The following is a 23,695-nucleotide window of genomic DNA, read 5'->3' on the forward strand; positions in this document are numbered from 1 at the left end:
ACAAACCCAACTCGCAGAGGTACTTTGCTGGAACTACAAGTCTGAAATACCACAGGAACAAGCAAATAAAGGGCAGAGCAAGTCATTAAAGGGCTTTGTCCGTTTCAAACCAGCAAAATGAAAACTAACTATGTATTTTAAATACTGACTTATTCTTTTTAATTGGTCAACTACGTTTTTTTGACCTATAAAGGAAAACAATTCATACAAAACACATGAGGTTATCAAAAACTATATTCTGTTTAAATAATTTCAGGCTCTCTGGGTGACTACTGCATACAGTAAGGGGAAAAAAAGGTCTTATTTTCAAATACTCTTTTACTAGTCTACAATTTTCTAGCACTTGCATCATAATCTCAATTTAATCAACATCTTTTGAAATGCTGCCATCTAGTGATCAAGTACGGGATTTGGATTCACAAAGCAAAAGGATGGTGACCCATCTATATTGCATCCTCCCCATCCTCACCCCTTCTGGAAATAGATTATAGGTAGCACAATTCATCATCCAAAGCAGCTTAGAACTCCACATAGTTCAACTCACCTACAGATTACCCAGTTTCATACTGATCAAGAACATGGAGGGGGGAAAGATGAATAAAGATGTATAGAAAAGGTGGGCAGGCCTTGTATTCTGAGAGGCAGGGCAACAAGAATATCTGCATACAGGTGACAGGTTCTCAAAGTGGACTAAGAATGTATGATACCTCATCCCACAAATTCAAGCACTGAAAAAAGTTAATGCTTGCATGAATAGAAATATATGCACAGAGCTATGAATAAAAATGACAAACTAAAAATCAGTTTGATTCAACTAATGTAATCTTATTCTTTGCTGTATTTTCAGCAAGAGAGCACAGGTGGAAAAATTAACTCTCATTTCAAAGGCAGGGCAGTTTTCTTAGCACCACTATTCTGATTTAAAGCTCTTACAGTCTAGTTCACAACAGTACATTGGTCTGAATTACAACTCGTCAGCTAATCAGTATACTCATTCCATACTGTCCAGGCTCTCAGATTTACCACTAAAGAATCAAATGGAAACAGCTATCTTCTTCATCAATAATTGCTTAACTCTAATTTCTTTAGCAAATAGCAATTAAGTACTTCATAATTACTCAGGTTGAATTCTTATTAACTTCGTATATACTTCAGTAACATCCCAGTATTCAATCATGAGAATTAGGAGTATAATCATTACGTCAGGAAAAAAAGCAGTTTGCGAGTGACTAAGTGGCTATCACTGTAATTACTGATATATTTTCCAGGAAGTAAACCATGAGGGTACCCAGTAGATAAGGAGCTCACTTCTTACTTTCACCGCAAACTACACCTGAGAAGGGGTGGAATTTACTTACTAGAGGGTAGGGTGTTTGATTTGGGGTTTTCTCTAAGTCTTCTCTAAAACGAATTCCTTGTAAGCTGGTTTAATGACCTCTAGCAAAGTTTTGCAGCTGCACTTTCACTTTAGTCTTCCAATCCATTCCTGTTTTCTAAAGCAACTGTCCGTTTCTTAAAAGTTCATGCCACCATTTTGCCCTTTCATTCTTTATATGCAGAAATGCAAAAAAAATTACAAATGAGATAAGAACTTGACTAAGGCTGTACAGAACTCAGAAGGTTTCTTACCAGTTTAGGTTTTAGTTGGTCCTCACTATCTCCATGCCCAAGGCGCCCATATCTTCCTTTTCCCCATGTAAAAAGGTCCCCTGCAGCTGTAATACATGCGCTGTGTGCTCCCCCAGCAGCAATGTCAACGACTTCTATACCTCTCAGAGATTCAATTACACGAGGACGATCACACGGGCTGAAATGAAAATATCTGTCTTGGCAAAATTTTCAGAATAGACCATTCACATTTACCGATGTATGCAGAGAAGTTTTTAAAATGAGTACGAGGACATCTAAAAGAACTGAGTATTTGCTTTTGCTCCAGCTTAACGTCCTAAAGGTTTATGTTTAATTAGTCATTCAGAAATATTTTTAGAGGCCTACAAAAGCCAGAAGTATTTTACCATATGTTATACTATAGCATTACAGGTAAACTGAAACTGGAAAACCAGTTCCGTTAAAATCTAGTCAAAGCTAAGCATCTACCCTGCAAAAATCAATCCAATTTAAGATACGTTGAATAATTTCTAGCATAAAATGTACTGTTGCCCCCCACGGACTTCAGCATCCCTTTTTCTTTTTGGATCAGAACATTGTTATCTCCAAAAAAACAGAACTTCTCCTTTAAAGTAGGCAGCAACACATGTGGAAATCAGAAGGAGAATGGCAGTTTCGGTCTCCAAAGCGCTTAGAAGTTCCACATACCTACAAGACAGATCCCAAAGGAAAGCCACTGAACTTCAGCATCCACAGATGCGTTAGAACAAAATATCTAACTACTGAAATCAGAGTAAGTGTTTATCTGAAAACTTTTTTACGGTTCTTCAATTTAAAAACATACATTTCCATATCACTACTTAACACTGGCTTCTACATATAGGCAGTACTCATACAGCACTTCAAATACATAGCAACTATAATAAGTACCCATTAATAGTTTTTTAAAATAGCATTTCAAAGTGTTACTTACCTTCGGTTTCCATGACCAAGTTTACCGTCTTCTGCTTCACCCCAAGAATAAACTTCTCCCTCAGATGACAATGCCAAACAGTGCTTTCCTCCCGAGTTCACCGCAACTTTCTTTATAAACACATGTTGAATGGATTCCAGTAAAGTTGGAGTAGAAACTGACTCTGTTCCTCCAATTCCAAGCCTACCACCTGCTCCATATCCAGTGGCATACAGCTTTAAAGCGAAGAATAAAATTTATTTTTGTTTGCCCCTTAAAGAACATTCACTAGAGTTGTAGAGAAGAATTCTCAATGAATGTGTACTAGAATACAGTTAAAGGAAAGCCTGAAAAAAACCATTTCTTATATGCCTCTACACCCTCTTATGGAAAGTAAGAAATAGTTTGAAATATTTCACAAAAAAATGTGACAATATGGCTACATTCAAGTCAATATGAACTGTCACTGACTTAAAGGATTTAATTTTAAATCCTACAGCTGATTTTGTAAAAGTATCAAGAAACCATAGCCTTGCGTGATAACATAAAATTATCTATCACCTGTAGGTCTCTTTCAAGCAGCACTATTCTAGTTTTCTTTCTTCTGTGGAATATACATACCTAAACACAGTTGCTTTTTCCCCTCCCATCCCATAAATACCAGTTTAAGTACTGCTTTTCACTCCCTTTTTCTCTATCTGAAAGTAATTTCTCTCAACATAATGATGTCAAGCAATGTCATCAATCTGTCCCTTATCCTTCTGTGAATCATTAACAAGGATGATACTGACTGCTGAGGACAGAATCATTACACAGTATCTCACTAGATGAATGTCACTGTTACACAAAGCTCTAGCCAAAATTCTCAGTCACATTCTTAACAAAAAGCTGCCATCTGTATCAAAATGAAGACTTCTTCAAATTCATTATTTTTTTTCTCCTATACTTTACACTAAACTCTCTGCATGGTGCTCCCTTTCACTCAGGACTTATTGCAGGATCTAACGAGCAGATGCTTATCTACCTTACAGACATTTAGCCAACAGTGAACAATCTCAGATTCCAATTACACCTCTCCCCTGTCAGAGAGACATGATCACCATCGGATTTTACTGTCTGTCCTGTTTTATGGGACACTGTGAGCCTATTACCTGTATTCAGCTTTGCTTTCCAACATCTGATCAGAGTTTTGAATCCAGAACTAAGATACATATCTTGTTTCATGCATTTAATGCTATAGTACAGTGAATTCCTAAGATTGCACTGGCAGAGTTGGTATAGTTCAGTTTCTTAACAAAAAAATTAACTTAAAAAAAAAGATCTGTGCTACACGCATTATTTTTTATTTAGCCAAACCCATTCTGACTTAGGATGAAATTTTTCAAGGCACTCTGACAAACTATCATTTGAAAGTGACTTACTTTCCCATCAGCAGTCACTGCAAACAGAGTCTGTTCACCACCAATTAACTGCACCGGTCTGAGGGTAGCAAGAGCTTCACATGGAGTTGGGACTTTGACTTTTGCTCCTTCAATCCCACCAAGTTGTCCTCTGTGATTATGACCCCAACCATAAATAGTTCCACTGCCTCCAGCTGAAAGTGTCCAATCATCAGGTCGTCTGCAGAAAATGCAAAACAAACAAAATTTTAAAAGAGATTTTAAAAGAAGCCACAAAAAAGTGCAGCTTATCATTGTACAACAATGAAGCATCACAACACCAAACCAATGACAGCTGAAAGAAATAACCTATTCATCCACTGGACAAGCTGCTCATCCTGCTCTCTCTTAAAGACATCATGGCACTCATGAAGAACATCCATATTTTCATTATCTGCCATTAATTCTCGGATTTTCTTTGCCACCTGAAAAATATTTTGGATTAAACAACATTATTCAAACTATCAGTTACTCCTGTAACAGCTGGCATATAATACTTCAAACTCAGTGAATCTTTTTAAACTAAACACTTTCATATGTTCCATGAACCATTAAAATATTCCTGCAGTACCTCATCAAGGAAAAGACGAGGTAATGGTGTCCTTTTATCAAGAGCCACTGCAACTCTGGATGCCATACAGTATCTCCTGAACCAGGCCCATTTGTGTGTCTCTGCACAGCAAGGGAGAGTGTCCAACTCTAGATCACAAGCAAGCGCCACCAGCACCTGCAGACAATCAAAAAACACTTTAGAGATGTAACAAAAACGTGTAATAAAAACTAATATGCATTTGATGTAGTTGAACAGCTCATTGACCAGTAGGGCCTGAACACAGTTCCAAAGACATGTAAAGTGCAAAGGACATTAAGAGCCATCTTCATTACCCTCACTGATGGGGCAGCATCAAGCATACCCACACTATCTTACATGGTTGCGTATCTAATTTCCTCTTCCCATCCAGAAATTTTCAACTAACTCCCTATGAAAAACACTCCTAGTTTAATTAACTTTTCTATATCAAACACCATGTGCTGAATTTTTTACCTTCCATTTCTAAACTGTCACCTTCCAGCAACTGAATCAATTTTTAATTGATTTCCAAATCAATTTTTCTGGTGTAGATTGTGAAGAATAGATTAGTAGTTCTCTGTATAAACTTTTACATATTTTAAGACTTTCTTAAGACAGATAAGTCCTCTTAGTCTAACTGTTACTACATGGGAAGATTTTTCAGCCTTTTATTCTTGTTCCTCTTCTCTGGACTTCTCAACTTGCCTGCTTTTACTTTGAAGTACAGGGTCCAAAACTGAATAGCCTTCCTTTAAGGCATTCTTACTTGTTTGAAATAGATGTAACTAAAACCTTCAGAGTATTTAAAAAAAATAAATAAAAATATACAACACTTCTATTAGGAGAACTCAGAAATGACCTATCAAAAAGTGTAGTCTACTGTACTTCCAAGACGTTTTTCTGACCTACCTACTTCTGCCTAGCTAGGTAATCCTTATTCTGTATTTGTACATTAGATTCTCTTTTTAGAAGTAGTATTCTGATTTTGTCAGAAAGTGTTTCTGATATAGGACTAGCTGAGCTTACCACGTCTCACAACAAAGTCCACAACTATACTAATGAATTCTTTATTGATTGTAACCCATTACCTTAAAGAAAGGGCTGTGGAGCAATTGTTTGCCACCTCTCACAATGGGGTCTTCATAGTCAAACTGTCGCTGCAAAGCTTCTGGAAGACCTTTAACCAAAGCAGCTAAAGCACTCCCTGTGAAACTCTAGAGAAACCACAGAACTAGAAAGTTAGTCTTACTGTATATTACACAAAGTACATTATTTAGATAACCATGACAAAGCATTAGTAACTTCCCAAACTACAGTTAGCTATATGAAGTATCATTTCCATCCATTTCCCAATACAAAAGCATTCCTATCACTTTTTGGCAATTCCAATACCACATTTATACAGTATTGGATTAGCCTTTTTTTTTTTTCTAAAATGGAGTACCTTTGCAGACTTGTGCAAGAAGGCACATTTCCAAGATTTGCAGATTTCCTATTTTGCTATTAACAACAAAAATGTGCATCGGGGTTATCATTTTAATGCTTCACATACATCTTAATGTGAAAAACGCAAAGAGGAGAGCACCACTGCCTTCTTACCAAAGCTCGTGTTTCTCCATCATTATCCCCTAGAATCCGGTTGATGTTAATAGACTGGCCAAACTCTGTTGTGAGCAGTTTCCGTAGTCTCTGCAAGGCCCACATTCTGTGGCCAGCAGCTAAGGAAACATTAGCACACAAAGAACATAATTACTCAAAACAATCATTTTAACTTCAAACACATAGACTTATTTTTAAGGCTACACCTACCTAAGGCACTCAGTTGAGCACAAGCTGCAAGAGAAGCTGCCAAGCGAGGAACTATACTCCTGTTGGAAGCAAAATTTAGGCGAAAATCCAACAAGCACGTAACTAAATCCATTGAGGGACATGAAAGAATGCAACGATCTGAGAGAAGGTCTTTAGGGCCTGAGAAAAAACAAAAAGCAAAAACAAATAAAAAAAAGATGGCAGGGAAGACTTCAAATAAGAACAGACTGAAATAGGAACAGACATAGGCAGGATTTAGCTGACCAAACACAGCAGTCTAGAGTGCCAGCCTGCATCTAAGCAGTTGGTCCATTCCACCGCCCTTTGAAGGGACTGGAAGAAAGAGGTACTTTCATGACATAATTCAACTAATTCCAGAATAGATGCATTAAAAAAAAAAAAAGAAAAGAATTTCAGACAAACTGTGCCTCAAAACTATCCTCTCTTCACCAATGAAGAGACAAACTAGAGTGATTCAAAATATTTGTATCTCTTCCCTACCTACAAGTGTACCTCTCAGGACTTTGCTGAAAACGTTGAAAAAGTATGAATGAAGATGTTTTCTTAGTATGAATGTAAATTAACTACTGAACTTTTGCATGGAAATATCACGCAACAAATGCAACTGTAGAAAACAGACAAGTAAAGCTACTCCCTCACCCTTCTGTAATGTCATACATGACACCTCACCTGCAGCTGGCATGATAGGGTAAACAGTGAATCGCCATCCCCAACCATTCACAGAGCCATCACTGATGAACTTCCACTTTAGTTCATCCCCTGGAATTCGCAATTCACTAGACCAATCTGACCACTCACGACCTGTTACAGTAGGTAATACAAACATATTCATCCATACTGTCTGAGCCAATACACAAGCCACTCATCAATAACAACTTCCCTCCATGATTATCTATTATAAACATCACATAAATGCCTTCAAGAAAAAGAAAAAAAGCTAGTGCGGAGCACGTGAACGCAACTATAAAGATGTTACATTAACAAAACCTAAGTCTTAAATAGTTCAGTTAGCACTGCTAACAGTTATCTTCAGTACTTTTAATACCACATTCAAAAGACAATTATGAGATTTTACTAAAATCCATTGTCCAATTTCCAAATTATCTTTTCATATTACAAAAATATACAACACAGAATCACCAAATTTTTCAGAGTTGGAAGGGACCTCTAGAGATGATCTAGTCCAACTCCCCTGCTAGAGCAGGATTGCCCAGAGCACATCACTCAGGACTGCATCCAGACGGGTCTTGAAAGTCTCCAGAGAAGGGGACCCCACAACCTCCCTGGGCAGCCTGGTCCAGTGCTCTGTCACCCTCACCGTAAAGAAGTTTTTTCTCATATTCGTTTGGAACTTCCTGTGTTCCAGCTTGTGCCCGTTACCCCTCGTCCTGTTACTGGGAACCACTGAAAAGGGTCTGGCTCCATCCTCCTTAAACCCACCCTTTAGATACTTGTAAACACACATTAAGTTAAGCTTTACAGCTTTTTCCCACCAGAAATCCAATCAGAAATATCTCAGTAATGAAACACATGTGCATCTGAAAGAGTTTGGGGAAAAACAGGTCAACAGTAAAAGCCCACATCATGACTGCCCAAAATGTTAAGCACAGGTAGTAACTACCAAGACCCTTGCACATGATGTAATCTGTGGGTAAGTTCAGTGTAAAATTTGGTAAGATTAAAAATATTCCTCTAAAATCTACTGCAAGTTAATGGTGTTTAAAAATTAAATCAGAGATAGTAGGATAAAAGATGTGAAGATATCACATAGTGTCACATACATATGCCAGCACAGAAAACAGGAAGAGAGAGTCTAGATATTATTTTGGGCATTCGACAGCAGAAGAGCATTTGTCTTGACTGTTTGAAAGGTCAAATTTCTTTAAGTCTGACCTGGAAAAAAAAAAAAATCTAACAAAAGAAGTATCTTTTTCCAATTGCGTTCCTATTTGTTAAAATATACTTTGATTATACAGAAACTCACACATGTTGGCAGGGGTGCTAAACACTTATTTTTTACACTCTAACTGCTCTTAGGAAGAGCATGACAACATGCTCTCCTGAGAGATCCTCTATATTCAAAGATGCAAGATCACTCTCACATGTCTGTGTCTAGATCCTACATCTTTTTTTAGTTTAAAATAGAGTATTAATTTACATAGTTTTTCCTCTTTTTTTGTTGGCATATCCCTCACAATGAGTCAGTGACAGGCAGTGGTACACTTCATTCAGCATTTAACAGCAAATCACACAAGACATTTTTGAAAAGCACTAGTTCTCATAACCTGATCGGACGGAAACAATTCTGTTGACACCATCCATTATGGTAAGTGGATCATGACGCCGCTCTGTAGAACACTGGCGATCAAATTCTACCCTCAGTCCCTCAGCACCTAAACAGCAACAAAGAGTTCACACGTTTCTACAGAGCAATCAATACCACAAACAAATGCAGTATTTTAGAAATCCACATGAAATCAAACACAATTGTTTGGAAGCCATAGGACTCACTAATAAAAGTGACTTCCTTTGGTTTAATGACATTATTTGTCTGTAATTTCTTCTCTATGAAAGGCCTGCGACGTAGCAAGACCACGTAAGTAGGGGCTAGCAGACAGAACATTCCAAACTAAAGTTGCAACAGACAAAAATGTCTATTTACAGTTAAGGCAAATAGCTCTTTGTTGCCTGTACCTTTTGAGAAGTACTAGGTAATGTACTGAAGGAAGCACTAAATGAAAAGACAGAGTTAAAACACAAAAGTATTTCCCTAACGCTCAAGACTAGAAGACAGGTGTTCAACTACTGACACTGAAAAAGACTCAGTCCTTCTCAGCTTCATAACCGAACAGAAAACAGCAATGATATACAGCTGCAGTCACAGCCAGTGAAGCCAAAAATGTGTGTTTCACAAGATCAGATGTTCGTGCAGTACGTGTTTTAAGAAATACTTTATTATAGCGACAGGATACATAACATGGCTTTGGAAGTTCAATACACATTTTCACAAGCTAAGAAAAAAAATTACGCATGCAATCTTGAAATTAACTGAATTTTAGTAATGTAAATCTTAAGAATTCTATACCTGGTATTTTAACTGTGCCACTAGAAGATGTGTCATCAGTGTATGGATGGCTGCTTTCTACCACAACTGGTTGTGAAGACAGGCGACCACTTTGTGAATCAGTTGCCACATCTTCTAGTTCAGTAACACACAGCTCCAACAACATGTCAGCAACCTAACAAAAGAAAAATACACACTTTACAAAAAGTTTGATTAGTCCAAGAAATCTACGCCAACTACTACTCCTTCTAAATTTAAAATAAATGAACAAATCACTTGTTTTCTGAATTCTGATTCATAAGGCATCATATTCATTCAAAAATACTCTTTTTGGTGCTGTTAAAGCTAGAAAAACTCCTAAAACTAAAAGCCAAACACCGTAAGTTTCCAGTAAGTAAATGACAACACCAAAACTGTCTTCCTTTACAGAAAAAAACCAAAACTGAAGATCTAAACTGTAAAAAGCACAGACCAAGAGATTAATGAAGGTATAAATATTTAACCAGTATGTAATATTGCAAAACACAATGTTACTGTAAGCAGATATTCTGTAAATAATTTATGATTTGTTACACTCTTTCGTATAGCTGCTGGTATCCAAGACTGTAGCATTCATTAATTCTGTTTGTCAGTTATCCCAAAAAACCCCACATTCACGGATAGTTCACAAATAGTTAGAAACCTCAATACATCAAATATAATCTTAAAAATTAAAAAAGAATTACTATATTGTTAACAATGTATTAACAGCATTTTTAGCTAGCAATAATGACTGCAAACTGAGAAGTAAACTCAGGCAAAAAACAAAACCAACACAGGATTTTTTTAAACTAACATTCCACAGATCCAGGAAACAGGGTTTGGTTAATTTAGCTTCATTCCAACAACCACAGCCACTCGTCCAATCCATAAATACAGTTCATTAAACTTCTATTTTAATGTTTAATTGCAGCATGACAAATAGAGGAAATAGTCTACTACTGACATTTGTAGCACATGCATGTATTCATGTAATATTTCCATTAAAATCATTATGGTTCACACGCATTTAAGTTCAACTCAAATTTTCATGTGTATTAAGTTTCTCAGTCTGTTGAACTGCAGCTCAAATACAAGAAAATATTCTAGTAAGCTACTAATAAAAAGGAGATAGTTAAAATGCAACAGAAACAATATCTGACCTGTGGGTAAGCTGTGCCCATACCAGACAGCACAGCCGAAAGAACGTCTCTGCCCTTTTCGCCTGCTCGGCTGGACACAGCAAGCTTCAGCAGGTCAACCATGACTCGCGTGTCGTCTGGTACTAAAAGACTAGTAAATTCATCCAAGTACTGCGGTTCTGGGCCAGACACTTTACTTTGACTTTCTACATCCTACAAAACAAATTGCAGAAATATTTAGGCAGTGAAGATGAAAGAAGTATCTCACTGAATCTGAACAACTTAACTTGTATGAAGAAGTTCAAAGGTAATTTAAAATACAATTCATAAATCTGGGATCATACGGTTCCAAAATTAACCTACTGTTACATCTATTTCTCAAGTGAAAAAGCTTTCCCAAAACCAACCTCCTTTAACTTCAGACAGAAAAAAATATAAATCCCTCTTTGGATAGATTTTAAAAATGCAGTCCTTTATAGAATAACTTTAAAAGCACACACACAAAAAGAAAAAAAGCAAAACTGCTTGATGAAAGCATGGTAAGGACTTAAGTTCTAAGGAGGGTATTGACAACATTACTTCTTTGGTTTTTGTCATGGTTTCTGCGATGATACTGGCAGCTCCAGGATCATCTGTGACTGGAATGAAAGGACGGGAAGAGGCAGCAGCAGCTGAAGGAGTTACAGCAGACGGTGTCACAGCATCTTCTGAAGAAACAACCTAGCCAAAACAAATAATAATTAACAAAAGCTGCAACAAGATACTGTAAAACCTTTAAGAGTCTAATTATTTATTAGAAGGCTCATGTTCAGAGACAGCAGAAATTTTAAAACAGCCATAAATTCAAAACCAACAGATTAGCTCCCTGTATTTTTAGCTTCTATTTTATGTTCCTAGCGTAACAAACCAGCCAACACCCCCCTCAATGCCAGCTGCTGCAAAAACATACCATGAAACATCAGTGCCTGCACAAAAATCTACAATGTAGAAGACAAGCCCTTCTACAATGTAGAAGGCAATGCACATCAAATTAATAGCTTGTTAAAGGAAAAGACCTCTTCAGTAGCAAGGCTTTTCTTTTTTCTGCTTCTGTTAGCTGTTGCAAATTGACACAGAGGAATTCCATTCAGGCGCTCCTGTCTACATTAGTTGATATAAATTTACAATTACATTTCGTTAAGTAATTGTCAAAGATTCTCTTAGTCTTGACTTTTTTTTTTTTTAATAATGATCATTCCTGTAAAATGAATTTGATATGTGGTCAAATGGTTAATGTTTTCACATTAACTCTACAACACATTACAACCACATTTAAATGACACGGTATATTCTGAAAGTTCTAAACTGATTTCACATTAAAATTTAAGGTTTTCCAAATCTGACATACGTAGAGTACCCACTCCAGAAATTACAGCATGAAACAACTGCTTAATCTCTGCTATTATCAAACTAAATGAGACAGTATTTTTCAGCTTTATTGTTAAACACAGTTGGAAAAATTCATTTAACACTTCACCTCCCCTCTCCTGTCCTGCCATGGGTTTGGGCTCAGCCGCTCTTCTATATCCCCTACAAGCATGCATTCATCTCCATTCGCGGGGCTTCCTGTAGAAGTGGCATCTGACGGCGGGGCTGGTGATGAAGAGGGACATTCTACTGGTGCAATCATACTTGCAGGCATTAATGCTCCAACAACTGCATCTCTGAAACCATTTAGGATAGATTAACATAAACATTGTTATACTCCCCTGTTGAACTTAGAAAAAATTGTATTAGCTTAATAAAATAAGAAAAGATTTCCAAGCTCTGGAATTTAGAGAGTAGTTTATCACCATTCTTCTTTGGGCCTGATGCTTAAATACAGCTCTTAAGGCCACTATTTCACATGAACTCCTCTTTATAAGTTTTAGCACAAATACTTTGTTCTCTACCAACAATAAGAAGGGCACTGTAAAGTTGTTCCCTCCACCCTGCCCCCCACTGCTTGCTCCACATCATCTATTATGATTTACTTTGACATTGCTACATAAATATTTTTTCCCCAGGCACTGGGAGCTTCTTATTGTAAAGCAAACATAACAGCATGAAGCTAACATCAACAGGAAAAGAAAATTTAAATGAAGCTTAGGTCTAAACTGAGGAGTCCAAACTAGGGAAAATAATTTATACCTGACTCAAGAGACCCTACTAATAGATGGTAAGCTATGTCAGCTTTTGCTCTGCAAAAGACAAGAATGTTTGCATGCCTACCTGGCATACATGATTTGTAATGCCATCAGTATATGAGATAATGCCTGCTGTTTGGCAACATTCCCATCAAGCGATAGGAGAATCTTAGCAAGGGAAGGGCGATTCGGCTTGGAACTGTTTACCCCACTAATTTTGTTACTGGCAGCAGAAGAATCGGCATCTGAAGGAACACCTGGAGTAAGGGGAAAAAAGAGAAGAAAAATTACACCCGTTTTTAACGGTGTAATACATAACTGGAACTGATTTATCTGATTTCTTGTTAAGTCAGAAAGATGACTGTAAAACTAACTCTACAGTAGATTCTTAAGCTGCAGTGTCTACAGTTACAACGTTAAAGGCAATCCTGAGGCTTTGCAGCAAGGGCTTTCATAAAATAGTGTTCCACCTTGTTACTTAGTCATGAAGATTAAGGTAATAACAGAAGTAAATATTTGGGCGATCAGCATCTAAAACAGGTTTTACTTACACAGAAATTTCTCAAATAGCACCAATATTTATTAGGTCCTCTTAAAAATACTAATCAAATATTCTTGATATGTAGTTCTTGCTCTTTCTTAAGTACACTGCCTTGTTCGTGAAAAAGCTTAATTAGCAAAATATTTGGCATTTTTATATTCAACACAAAACATTGCTGTTTTGCTTTCCTAATTCTTAAGTCACCTACCTTAAAATAAAAAGCAACGTTAGCATCAAGAATTCTAGCAACAGGTAACACGTAAGACAACAAATATTACAGTAGCATCCATCTACCTTTACCTCCATAAGGTCTATCCCATATCAAAACAAAGTCTTTGGGGCGTTTGATAAAGCATGTTGCATTTCAGTTTCCTGAAGAAAGCAAAAGTTCAAACTAATGCTACTTCTGAACAAGTCCTTTACAACTTCCACTTGCAGGAATGGGCTTTGTTGGGGTTTTTTTAGAGGTGTGTATGTTTTTTGTTGTTGTTTTGTGGTGTGTTTTTGAAAGACAGTTTTCTTTCTGCATTCTTCTATCACCTATTAAACCACACCGACAACTAACTCTCCAATGGTATGAGTAAAACCCACAACATAAGGCAATAAATACCAACCAAGATAAGAAGCACCTAAAGGGTCCCTCGCTGTCTGGAAAAGTACTGGTTCATGAACAGATGGTGTAGCTACATCCACAGTTGTCCATGCTACACTGTGGGAAGACCCGCAAGCAACCCGCGTGATCTTCTGGCCTTCTAAGCCTTGGACAAGAGTGGGCTTTCTATTGACTGTAGTAGTTCCATTGCCTTGCTGCCCGTGGTCATTGTCACCCCAAGCGTAAACCTGCCAATAAACACTTCCACATATTACTTTGCTTCACCGGTTTACTCATGTAATTGTTTTCTTAAAAATTCATACAGAGGAATATTAGTGATTTGTAATATTAACCTAGGACACTTTAGAGAACCTATTGCCATGACTTCCCCTCCTTCCCCATTAATTAATGCAGGCATCATCATACATTAAAAGAAAAAAAAAATCAATTAACACTTTATCAGATGATTCATACATTATTGCCAACTCATAAATCATCAGCTGATTTATAAGTTACTCGATGTTCACAGTGAACAGTAAGTTAGAAGAATTAGTTGCATAGTAATTACATTGGGGATCTGAATCAATACTATGATAATGACAATGCTGGATTACAGCAGAAAAATCTGTCCAAAATATGACGACTCCTTCTGCATTTCAAGAGTGAGAAGCAGAACACTGATCATGAGATAATACATAAACTAGGAAAATATTACAAAAGGTACTACGACAACAACATTTAAACTCCAATAATAATAATGAAAGCTAGCACATTTTAAGTTACAATCATGCTTATATTTATTCAGGGCTTTAATAAGCAAATAAATATCATTAGAAATTTGTATTCCATTTAATCAGCACCAATGCCATTACACTCTTCTTTCTCAACAGGTTAGTTTATTCCTTTCTGAATCAAGGAAAAAGGGGAAAGAAGGGTGATGCACAATGTACCTGTCCAGTGTCAGTAACCGCGAGACAATGGAGTGCGCCTACAGCCACATGCACGATCTTTTTACCCCTCAGTCCTTCCACAACTTGTGGCTTTCGTACATGTACATCTGTGCCATGGCCTAGCCTGAAGTAGTCGCCCTTACCCCTGCAAGAGATAGAAAACGTAAAATTCAAAACAATTATATTGTTTACACATTCCTCCATCAACGCAGCTTCCCAAATCAAAATACTTCATTTATCACTGGGATTAAACACAAGCACCAACTAGCAAATTCTTCAAATCTGAATTACAAAGGCCTAAAAATGAGGATAACTGCAGTTCTATGACTCCATAACTTTCCACCTCAGGATAGAACAGGCATTATGACTATTTTTTGTATGTAGTGCAACTGTGATTACATTGAATTTTCTCTGTTGCAGAAACACTGAAATTATAGATACTTACAAAACTGATGCATTTTGATAGAGTTAGACAGATTTCTACTACTGAGGATAAACCTAACGATAACAGCCCCTTTGACAAGTATAGTCACGTAAAAAATACAGGGTAAATAACATGTTTTCAGAATTGAGTTCACACTGTTGCAAGCCTCCAATATAGGTTCTCAAGCCTCCATAATTTAAATTCTTCTAAAATTGTTATACACAAACTGCACTAAAAACATATCATATGCAAAAGTAATGTAAACAACTTAAAATGCCTCTACAGTGTCAATAAAGAACAAAAAAAACCTCCTGAGATATTTTCCACTGTGTTTTTAGTAACTGTTCACTCAGTTCTGCTGCTCACTACCAACACCACCAATTTTTCCTCAAGAGAGATGACGTTATGCTGCAGGTGAATATGATATATAGTACTGTCGCCTACGTATAGGTGTAACACAGAAGTTGTGATTTTTCCCTCAAATGAGTACAAATTAAAAAGAAGATAAGAATAAAAGTTTAGAAGCAACTCAGCCATCCTGACGTGCAGACATGTACAGCTGAAACAGACCCAAAAAATCTACTTGTAGTCCTGCAATGTCGTGAAATAGCTGTAGATTTTATGACTAGATGTAACAGTGTTAAGACAAACTGTGGGAAGGAACAGACAAGAATTTTGCAGAGTTCTTAAAGACTGCCAAATTCCCTTTCCTCTTACTCTTTTTGTCACTGCAAAAAAAGAATTTAAAAGGGGCGGGGGGGAAATGAGAGGGACAAATACTGTTTCCAGTGGCCACTCTGAGAAAAAACATCTCTGCTAAAAGCTTGTCTCTCTTAAGAATAGAAGTGACTTCTAAAAATGGAAGTTTTGTGGTTTTCTCTTTGTATCATTCGATACTGATAATTGACCAATTGCTGACAAACAATAAAACAAAAATGACCATTTTAATTCTTCTTAGCTTTGACATACATCAAATCAGTCATAGTCTAATTACAGAAGAATGGGGTACGACCCTGATCTCATTAGAGCTCTGAAGTTGATCTGCCATACAGTAAGCTCTCAAATTTTACAGAAAGGTTTAAAAACTCAGAAAAGCCAGATCTGTGCTCAAAACAAAGCAGAAGCAAGCAGACAAACTGAGGAAAAATAAAAACGGTTCCTGAATAAGTCTCAGTGATCATCTGACACCAGTTCTTGCTTTGAGGCATCATTACTGACAGCTCAGTGGCCTTCTGAGCACCACTGAGCTCTGCAAAGACCCTGTGTTTCCAAGGAATTTCTTCCCATCTCCCCTGAACTTCAGCTTACTTCCTTACTCTGCTGCATCCTTACTCTCAGTCTCTGCTTTACCTGCAGGCTACACACTCCAGACTCGATTCTCGGGTTCTCTTTTTCCCCACTCCACTCCAAACTCTTGAATTAACATTCCTTTACATGCTTCATTGCTCTCAAGAGAGGGAATGATCCTCCACTAATTCAGTAAGATCCAGGCATCCTACCAGAGTACAATACACAACTGAGCATGCTACAAGACACAGTGTTAGAGTAATTGAACAGATCACAGCTTGTCTCCAAGAGCTGCCAATTTAAAAGGCGATGCACACAAATAAGGCACAGATGGAGTTAAGACAGTCAAACAGCAATAAATACCACACATACTTTGCAATTCTTTTATTAATACTTTATGGCAAAGGTAACATACCATGTCCATACCACTCCTGACTTGGTCAGTGCCAATGAGAACTGTGCACCACACTCAATCTGACAAACGCCTTGGCCGTTCAGTCTTTCAATGTTCTGAGGAATGTTGCATCCTTCACTACCTCCTCGGCCCAGTTTTCCAAAATCACCATCACCCCAAGAAAACACCAAACCTAACAAACACAAAGTTGCAGGTCAAACAATGATCACAGCATTCCCATGTGCTAGAAAGCTTCTGGAACAAGATATTCCCACCTTCATCTGTCAAAGCAAGAGTCTGAGCGTCTCTGCTTCCACAAGCAACTTGAATGACTCTGTGGCCAAGGAGCACTTTGACCTACAAAACAGAAAAAGTAAGTGAGACGTTTCAAAGAAAATCTGTTTTAAAACCTTACAGACATTTTCAAGCTCTTATGACTGATCATCATTGTGCCCAGCCTGAGCATGCCATTTAGCAAAGGATTATCAAGCCTTGCTCATGCAGGATCCAGCATCACTCAATGACTGTAGTAGCTTCCAGCTACGCATCAAAACAGATGCGGGACATGAATGTACAAAACAGCACTAGCCATTCCATATCACTTCCCAAGAAAGAAACTGGATCTTTTTGGCCTTTCTGAAACAGCTTGCCTGTTATTAGAGGTATGCGTACCAAAACCTCATTTAGATCACTCCAAAATTATGCCTCCATACTGCTTTCGTGGTTTTTGGCTTTGCTCTAGCTTAATTTTATCATTTATTAAACAAACACACACGTTCACATTCCATCAGCGACAAGGAACGTTTATTTTACCATCTTAGGCTTCAGCTGTGTGGTATTATCTCCATGTCCTAGCCTTCCATATTCTCCAAGACCCCACGTATACAGTTCACCACTAGAGGTAATGGCAGCACTGTGGGAACTGCCACAAGCAATATCACGGATGCGTTTGGTTTTCAACGCTTCTATCAATCTGGGTTTATCACAGTTCCTAGAGAAAATGAGTAAAGAATTCATGATGTTAATTATGAAAGAAGTGCACAATATACTCCAACCTTCATATTCAAAAAAATTTTGTGTAATAACTAACAGTAAGCTAAAGATAAAATACAACATAACACTATGGTTCCAAGACATATTCTTTAGTAGCACCATAAATCTAAAGTTTACACAATTTCAATGTGCTTCACGTTTTATTTAAAGAAATATTTTATGCATACACTGCAAAACTTTGGCTTTGTTACCTAAGTGATGAATCAATTAAAAAGTGAATACTAGAAAGTGAAAACTGATATTCTGTCATTGCCCAAAGTTGAGCAATTTGTTAGAAGCACAGAGCCAGACAAGTAAGATTAAGACATGACACTCCCATCCCAACTTCAGAACTGGAATTTACTGTTAGGCTTCTATAAGAGTACTGGAAACATTTAAGAATTCATATGGTTACAATACTCTTCAAATTCAGGGAAGAGTTTCAACTCAGGGTTTTCTAATGTTGACTGTGTATCAGAGCCACTATTAATATTTTATAAAATGATGCACGGCCTCTGGAAAATTTGCTCCCATGAATTGCCCAAGAGTTCCAAGTCTCACTTTTTTTATTAAAAGTGAGAAAATCATGAGGCAGTTGAACAACAAACAATAATACTGCTCTAATGTGAACTTCCCTTTTCATTGATCTGACACACATGCCCCAGTGAACATTTATTTGTTGTCGTACATTAACCATCTCAGTTGGGCACTGTAATTTTTTATGCATTCTGAGCAGGTCTTCAAAATATATCAGATTGACAAAAAAAAAAAAAGACTTCCCCATGGGTTATGTTTATCAAGGTTTTTTTCTTTTCAAAACATTGTTCTGTGGTGTATATACAGAAGAGTCCTGAGACAATTAACATTTTCCTCGAAGATGTCCTATGGAGGATGATACTATGCATTACTGAAAAGTGTAAGGTATTTATTTCCGGCTAACAAGCCTGTGAACAGAAGTCTAAAGAAAAGGGTTACAAAATTCTCTGTCAAGCGTACATTATGAACTGCTACAGCCCAGGAATGTAAAACTGCTACGGTTTTACACCTTAAGGCACCTCTGTAAACCCTACCTTATAAAAGTAACCAAAAACTCTATGCCCAAAAGTGTGCATTTTCATCAGTGACATTCAAAAATACTATTAAAGACTTCATCCACTAAGTATGTTTCCAAGTATTATATTAATTGAACGCCTCCTTTTTAAATGACTGAAGACTGATACAAGTGCTGTACCATAAATTGACATACAATGCTGAAAAAAAAAAAAAAAAATCTTTTCACAACACAATTTTTTATTCCCATTGTATTAAAAATCCTGTCATTGTCAATAATGGTGGTCAGCTGTGTTGTAATATGCAACCCAAATGTTCTCTTACTGAAATATAGACAAATTTGGTATCCTTACATTCGACTGAAGTGACCAAGTTTTCCATCATCTCCTTCACCCCATGAAAATACCTTTCCATCAACAGTTAATGCCATAGCATGCCGGCCACCTAAAAGAGTAAATATAAATTTAAGTTTTCAAGCTTTCAAGCAGGCAGCAGGTCTAGCAAAAATCTCAGAAATTTGACACTGCTGTACTTCTATAACATAACTGTATGAGCCTTTCAACTGAATACACCTGACTTATTTTCTTCAGAGTTTTTATGTGATTTAATTTAAAACACAAAACTTTTGTGAGAGTAGGTTTCCTGGCACATTAAAGAGAGACATAACCACTCAATTTGCTATTTTCAACGTTGCAAGAAAAAACCAAACCAAACCTACCATTTAGCAATATTCAAAAGTGAAACCATTTTCTTTGGTTCAGACTGAAACACTATTCCCAAGTTACCAAATTTAACTTCCAGCAAGTAAGAAACTGTCTATGGTCTAAATTAATAGATTTTAATAACAGAACCATTAGATTTAATCGGTCATTTTATGCAACAGAAAGAATTTAATAACCTGTATTTATTTTAGAAATATCAGATATGCTGGGGCATCACGGCACCCAATGAAATTGCAAAGCAAGTATTTTCAGGCTTATTACGTTATGTTTATATACATACGGATAGTCAGTACCTGAGTGAACAGCCACCTTCTTTACCACATAGTTACTGAGAGCTGTAATCTGGCGGGGAATAGGCACAGTTCCACTAGATATTCCTAAACCCAGCCTTCCATTTGTGGCTTCTCCACAGGCATATACTTTACCCTCTACAGTCACTAAAAGGAAGAAAAAAGTTTGAAATACAATTAATATTTCACAACTGGAAATCAGTTTCTGATCTTAAACAATTATATTTATTTAAACTTATACTACCTGCAAAAAGGCTTTTGGATCCTCCAGCTACTTGTACAACATTCAAGGCAGATAAGGTTTCAGAAAAGGAAGGGACCTTTATCTAGATTAGAAATAAAGATCATTACAATACACTTTAGAATTTTATACTTTAAAAAGAAAAGCTGTTCTTAAGTGATAAACCAGTTAATTTTACAGGTACTTTTTTTTTTTTTTTAATATATGAAACTCCCCATATTATTTGGACACTTTACACATACCAGTTAATATACACCAGGCAAAACACATAAACCAAGAAAAAGCATTTAATACTGAAACCATGATAAATACAAAACCTGAGAAAAAAATAAAATATGATATAAATAAGCTGCATATATATATACACACAGACATCTTTCAAGTGTTTCTAATCAACATACATTCAAACCTGGCATAACCCCTTATATAATAAAAGTGTTTAGTTATGTATTTTTATGCAGCTAAAGAGATAAAGTTTCTAACAGACTTCTTCATTACAGCATATGGGGAAAAAGTTTGAAGGATTTGAAAAGCCTTAAATTAGTTTTATATTACTATCCTAATTGATCCATTTATGCATTTAATAATATTAATAACTGTCAAGACCTCAAAGATAAACTGTGCAAGTTCATGTTAGCACATTTTTTCCATTCAAAAAAGTTTAATCTTTACAGTATTAGTTCAGATTTATATAGGTATCTGATTTTTTTTTTTTTTTAATCTCCTCATTTCTTCCATTCAACTGTCCTATAGTTCTCCCTTTTTCTAGATGGAGGGGAAGCACTTCAGTCAAGCGGAGCCATAATTCTGCCTTGAACATGTTTGGAGCAAAAATAACTGGAAACTGCACTTTTGCACTCAAGCCTTAATGGCGTTTTGCACCAATAAAATACAGGATGGATAATACAGTAACCGGTAACTTTTTGTTTCTTGAAAGGCACTCTGTGGATACAGTAGTATACGTTTCATTTAAAACGTAAATTAAAGAAACACTCTCTTAACATACTTTTCAGATTAATGATGTCTTCAATTGATTAAACGCTTGCTACGTATCTTCCATCTTGCACTGTATTAAAAATTATGTATAAATAGCTGCACACAGGGCTGAAATTCCTCTCAAATTACACTGAATTGTAATCAAGTTACACCAATTAAAAGATCAGAATTCAACTTTTTTTTCTGATTACTCCACCAGCTCCAGGTACAAGTAATACATAGAAAAGTATCTTCATTTCATGCACGCACACTCAAAGGGAATAGAATATGCATAGAGTGCTACACATTTTTAGAACAATTAGTTCACTATCATCTAAAACAAATAGCTGCTAAAAATCAAACTGGATAATAAACTTTTTTGATAATAAACTTTAAAATTCTGATTAAATTTGAATTAATTTTGAGTTGTGTGAGACTCTTACATTATATTTTTAGCTTTGTGTTTTGTACTGAAGTATGAAAACAACAAACATACCTTGGAACCTTTCAGCCCTCCCAATTGGTCTTTGTCATTCAGTCCCCAAACAAAAACTTTGGTTCTTATTGTCGCTGCCGATTCAAGCCCAGCTGCCTTCTTTCTAACAAGGCTGAACATATTGAGGAAAAAAAAAAAAAAACAAGTCAGTTTAGCAACCTACATGCTATAGCATAGGCATTGTTTTTACTATAGTAACCAATTTTAGAGTTCGGAACAGTTTCAGTACTCAAACTACACCACCACAGTTAAGTGGTGGCTATAACAAATAGAAGACAAAAAAACCCCAGAACTTTTTGCTGAACAGTGGTAAATATACACACGCCACATACCAAATATAAACACATCAAGTTTTTAGCTAGGTTTTCAACTCCAAGTATACTGCAGAAGCATAAGACTTGTACAAAATGTGTGACAATCTTAAAGAAGTTGTTTATCATCAGATGACCTAATTATAATTCTGACAAACTAAGATACTGATTTCTCTTTACTACCATTCAGCCTAATTAAGCTGCTCTTCTTACAATAATACAGACACCATATATTTATTTATTCCTATACATATACATATAGGAATATATAGACACTAAGGTTCTTGATCATTTCCCCTTTGCCGCCATGGAGTTACCTACCTCCCAGTGTTAGCTTTATCATCATCCTCTTCCTCATTATCAGAAGCAAGGAAAGGGACTGCAGCCAAATCTTCATCCTCTGCACGTATACGTCCCAGTATGCTGAGGCCATGTATTTTGCAATCAATCCCAGAGCTTCTGCACTGTTTGATTGCAATCTCAATATACCTGTGGTACTAAGAAAAAAAAAAAACAAACAACAATGAAACTAAATTGTCATCTTTTGGGTCCTATACAACCTCATAAAACATAGGAAAGAATTAGGACTTCTGCTTGACTTTTTCACTTTAACAAAACAAGTCTGTAACTTTAAATATTTGGCTTTTTAGTCCTACATAATTCATACTTTAAGATAAACATATGGCCTCATTAATTTGAGAATGATTTCAGTTCCAGTCTTCTAAAAATTCATTATGCATTCCTCATTGCTGTTACTGAAAAAGATCGGAACTACTATCCAAAATAAGCTTTATCACCTACCAAAATTATCCCCAAATTTAAGTTTATTGTGTTCTCTTCTTGGTTCATAGGTATCTTGATTTACATCAAAAAACCTAAAATATCTTTACTACTAAGGCTATAACAGAGTTATGCTGTGATTGTGGTAAAACTTACCAGGATAATTAGCTTTACTGAACTGCCAGAAATACTGCTAATTTAGAGGAAAAGTAAAATACCATGCTTTAATAATCACAACAGTGCTTTTCAACCATCTCTGCAGCAAAATATTTTTCTGTTACACACAAGAGTAATTCTTGCATAAACTTCACTTACTTCTGTACAATCACTGAGAAGAGGCACTGTGGTGTCTGTAGGATTTATATTGATTGTCTTTAGCTCTATAAGGTTATTTAAGGAATTCCCCCCTAGAAAACAAAATGTGGAAAGAAAAACATTTTAAGATACGGTGTCTGTTTCATAAACAGGCACTATGCGTGTTAAATAGATGTTAACTGAAACCAGATAAATATCTACTGTTGAACATATAAAAAAAAATAAAATAGTATTTTTCAGACTTCTCAGAGAACATACACTTACCTGAAACTACAACTAAAGAGGGCATGTAACTGCTGTCTGCAGGGTCCACTATCATCTTTAGTCTGTGAACAAGAACATCTGGAAAAATCTCCAAGCGAATCCAGTGCTAGGGGAAACACATAGAATTACATTTTCAGGTAGTATTGTTAGGACCACCATATGGTTAACAAGAATAAAAGAAAGCATGAAAAACATTTGTGAATGGTACACAACAGCTGCAATGCATGAGAACTAGCCAAAGG

General features: G+C 36.4%; 1 protein-coding gene across 5 annotated transcripts in view; it reads right to left on the bottom strand.

Moving 5' to 3' along the window:
* HERC2 (HECT and RLD domain containing E3 ubiquitin protein ligase 2) overlaps positions 1-23,695 on the bottom strand; it is a 116,718-nt gene that overhangs the window by 18,804 nt on the left and 74,219 nt on the right. For 3 of the 5 annotated variants that reach the window (XM_054188733.1, XM_054188735.1, XM_054188732.1), the window contains 27 exons: positions 23,454-23,559; positions 23,190-23,281; positions 22,416-22,591; positions 21,784-21,895; positions 20,316-20,397; positions 20,075-20,218; positions 19,413-19,503; positions 17,791-17,968; positions 17,253-17,334; positions 16,999-17,170; positions 14,873-15,017; positions 13,945-14,170; positions 12,875-13,046; positions 12,141-12,327; positions 11,204-11,344; positions 10,646-10,837; positions 9,486-9,639; positions 8,686-8,793; positions 7,070-7,201; positions 6,380-6,538; positions 6,170-6,288; positions 5,659-5,784; positions 4,571-4,726; positions 4,309-4,424; positions 3,982-4,180; positions 2,582-2,796; positions 1,630-1,807 (listed from right to left, as the gene is read on the bottom strand). In XM_054188733.1, the coding sequence (XP_054044708.1) occupies positions 1,630-1,807; positions 2,582-2,796; positions 3,982-4,180; positions 4,309-4,424; positions 4,571-4,726; positions 5,659-5,784; positions 6,170-6,288; positions 6,380-6,538; positions 7,070-7,201; positions 8,686-8,793; positions 9,486-9,639; positions 10,646-10,837; positions 11,204-11,344; positions 12,141-12,327; positions 12,875-13,046; positions 13,945-14,170; positions 14,873-15,017; positions 16,999-17,170; positions 17,253-17,334; positions 17,791-17,968; positions 19,413-19,503; positions 20,075-20,218; positions 20,316-20,397; positions 21,784-21,895; positions 22,416-22,591; positions 23,190-23,281; positions 23,454-23,559 (3,960 nt within the window). The remainder of the gene's footprint in view (positions 1-1,629; positions 1,808-2,581; positions 2,797-3,981; positions 4,181-4,308; positions 4,425-4,570; positions 4,727-5,658; positions 5,785-6,169; positions 6,289-6,379; positions 6,539-7,069; positions 7,202-8,685; positions 8,794-9,485; positions 9,640-10,645; positions 10,838-11,203; positions 11,345-12,140; positions 12,328-12,874; positions 13,047-13,944; positions 14,171-14,872; positions 15,018-16,998; positions 17,171-17,252; positions 17,335-17,790; positions 17,969-19,412; positions 19,504-20,074; positions 20,219-20,315; positions 20,398-21,783; positions 21,896-22,415; positions 22,592-23,189; positions 23,282-23,453; positions 23,560-23,695) is intronic. The other 2 variants (XM_054188734.1, XM_054188736.1) reach the window with 2 other exon arrangements.

Source organism: Rissa tridactyla, chromosome 1 (genome assembly GCF_028500815.1).
Source record: "Rissa tridactyla isolate bRisTri1 chromosome 1, bRisTri1.patW.cur.20221130, whole genome shotgun sequence".
In the NCBI taxonomy this organism is placed as follows: Eukaryota; Metazoa; Chordata; class Aves; order Charadriiformes; family Laridae; genus Rissa; species Rissa tridactyla.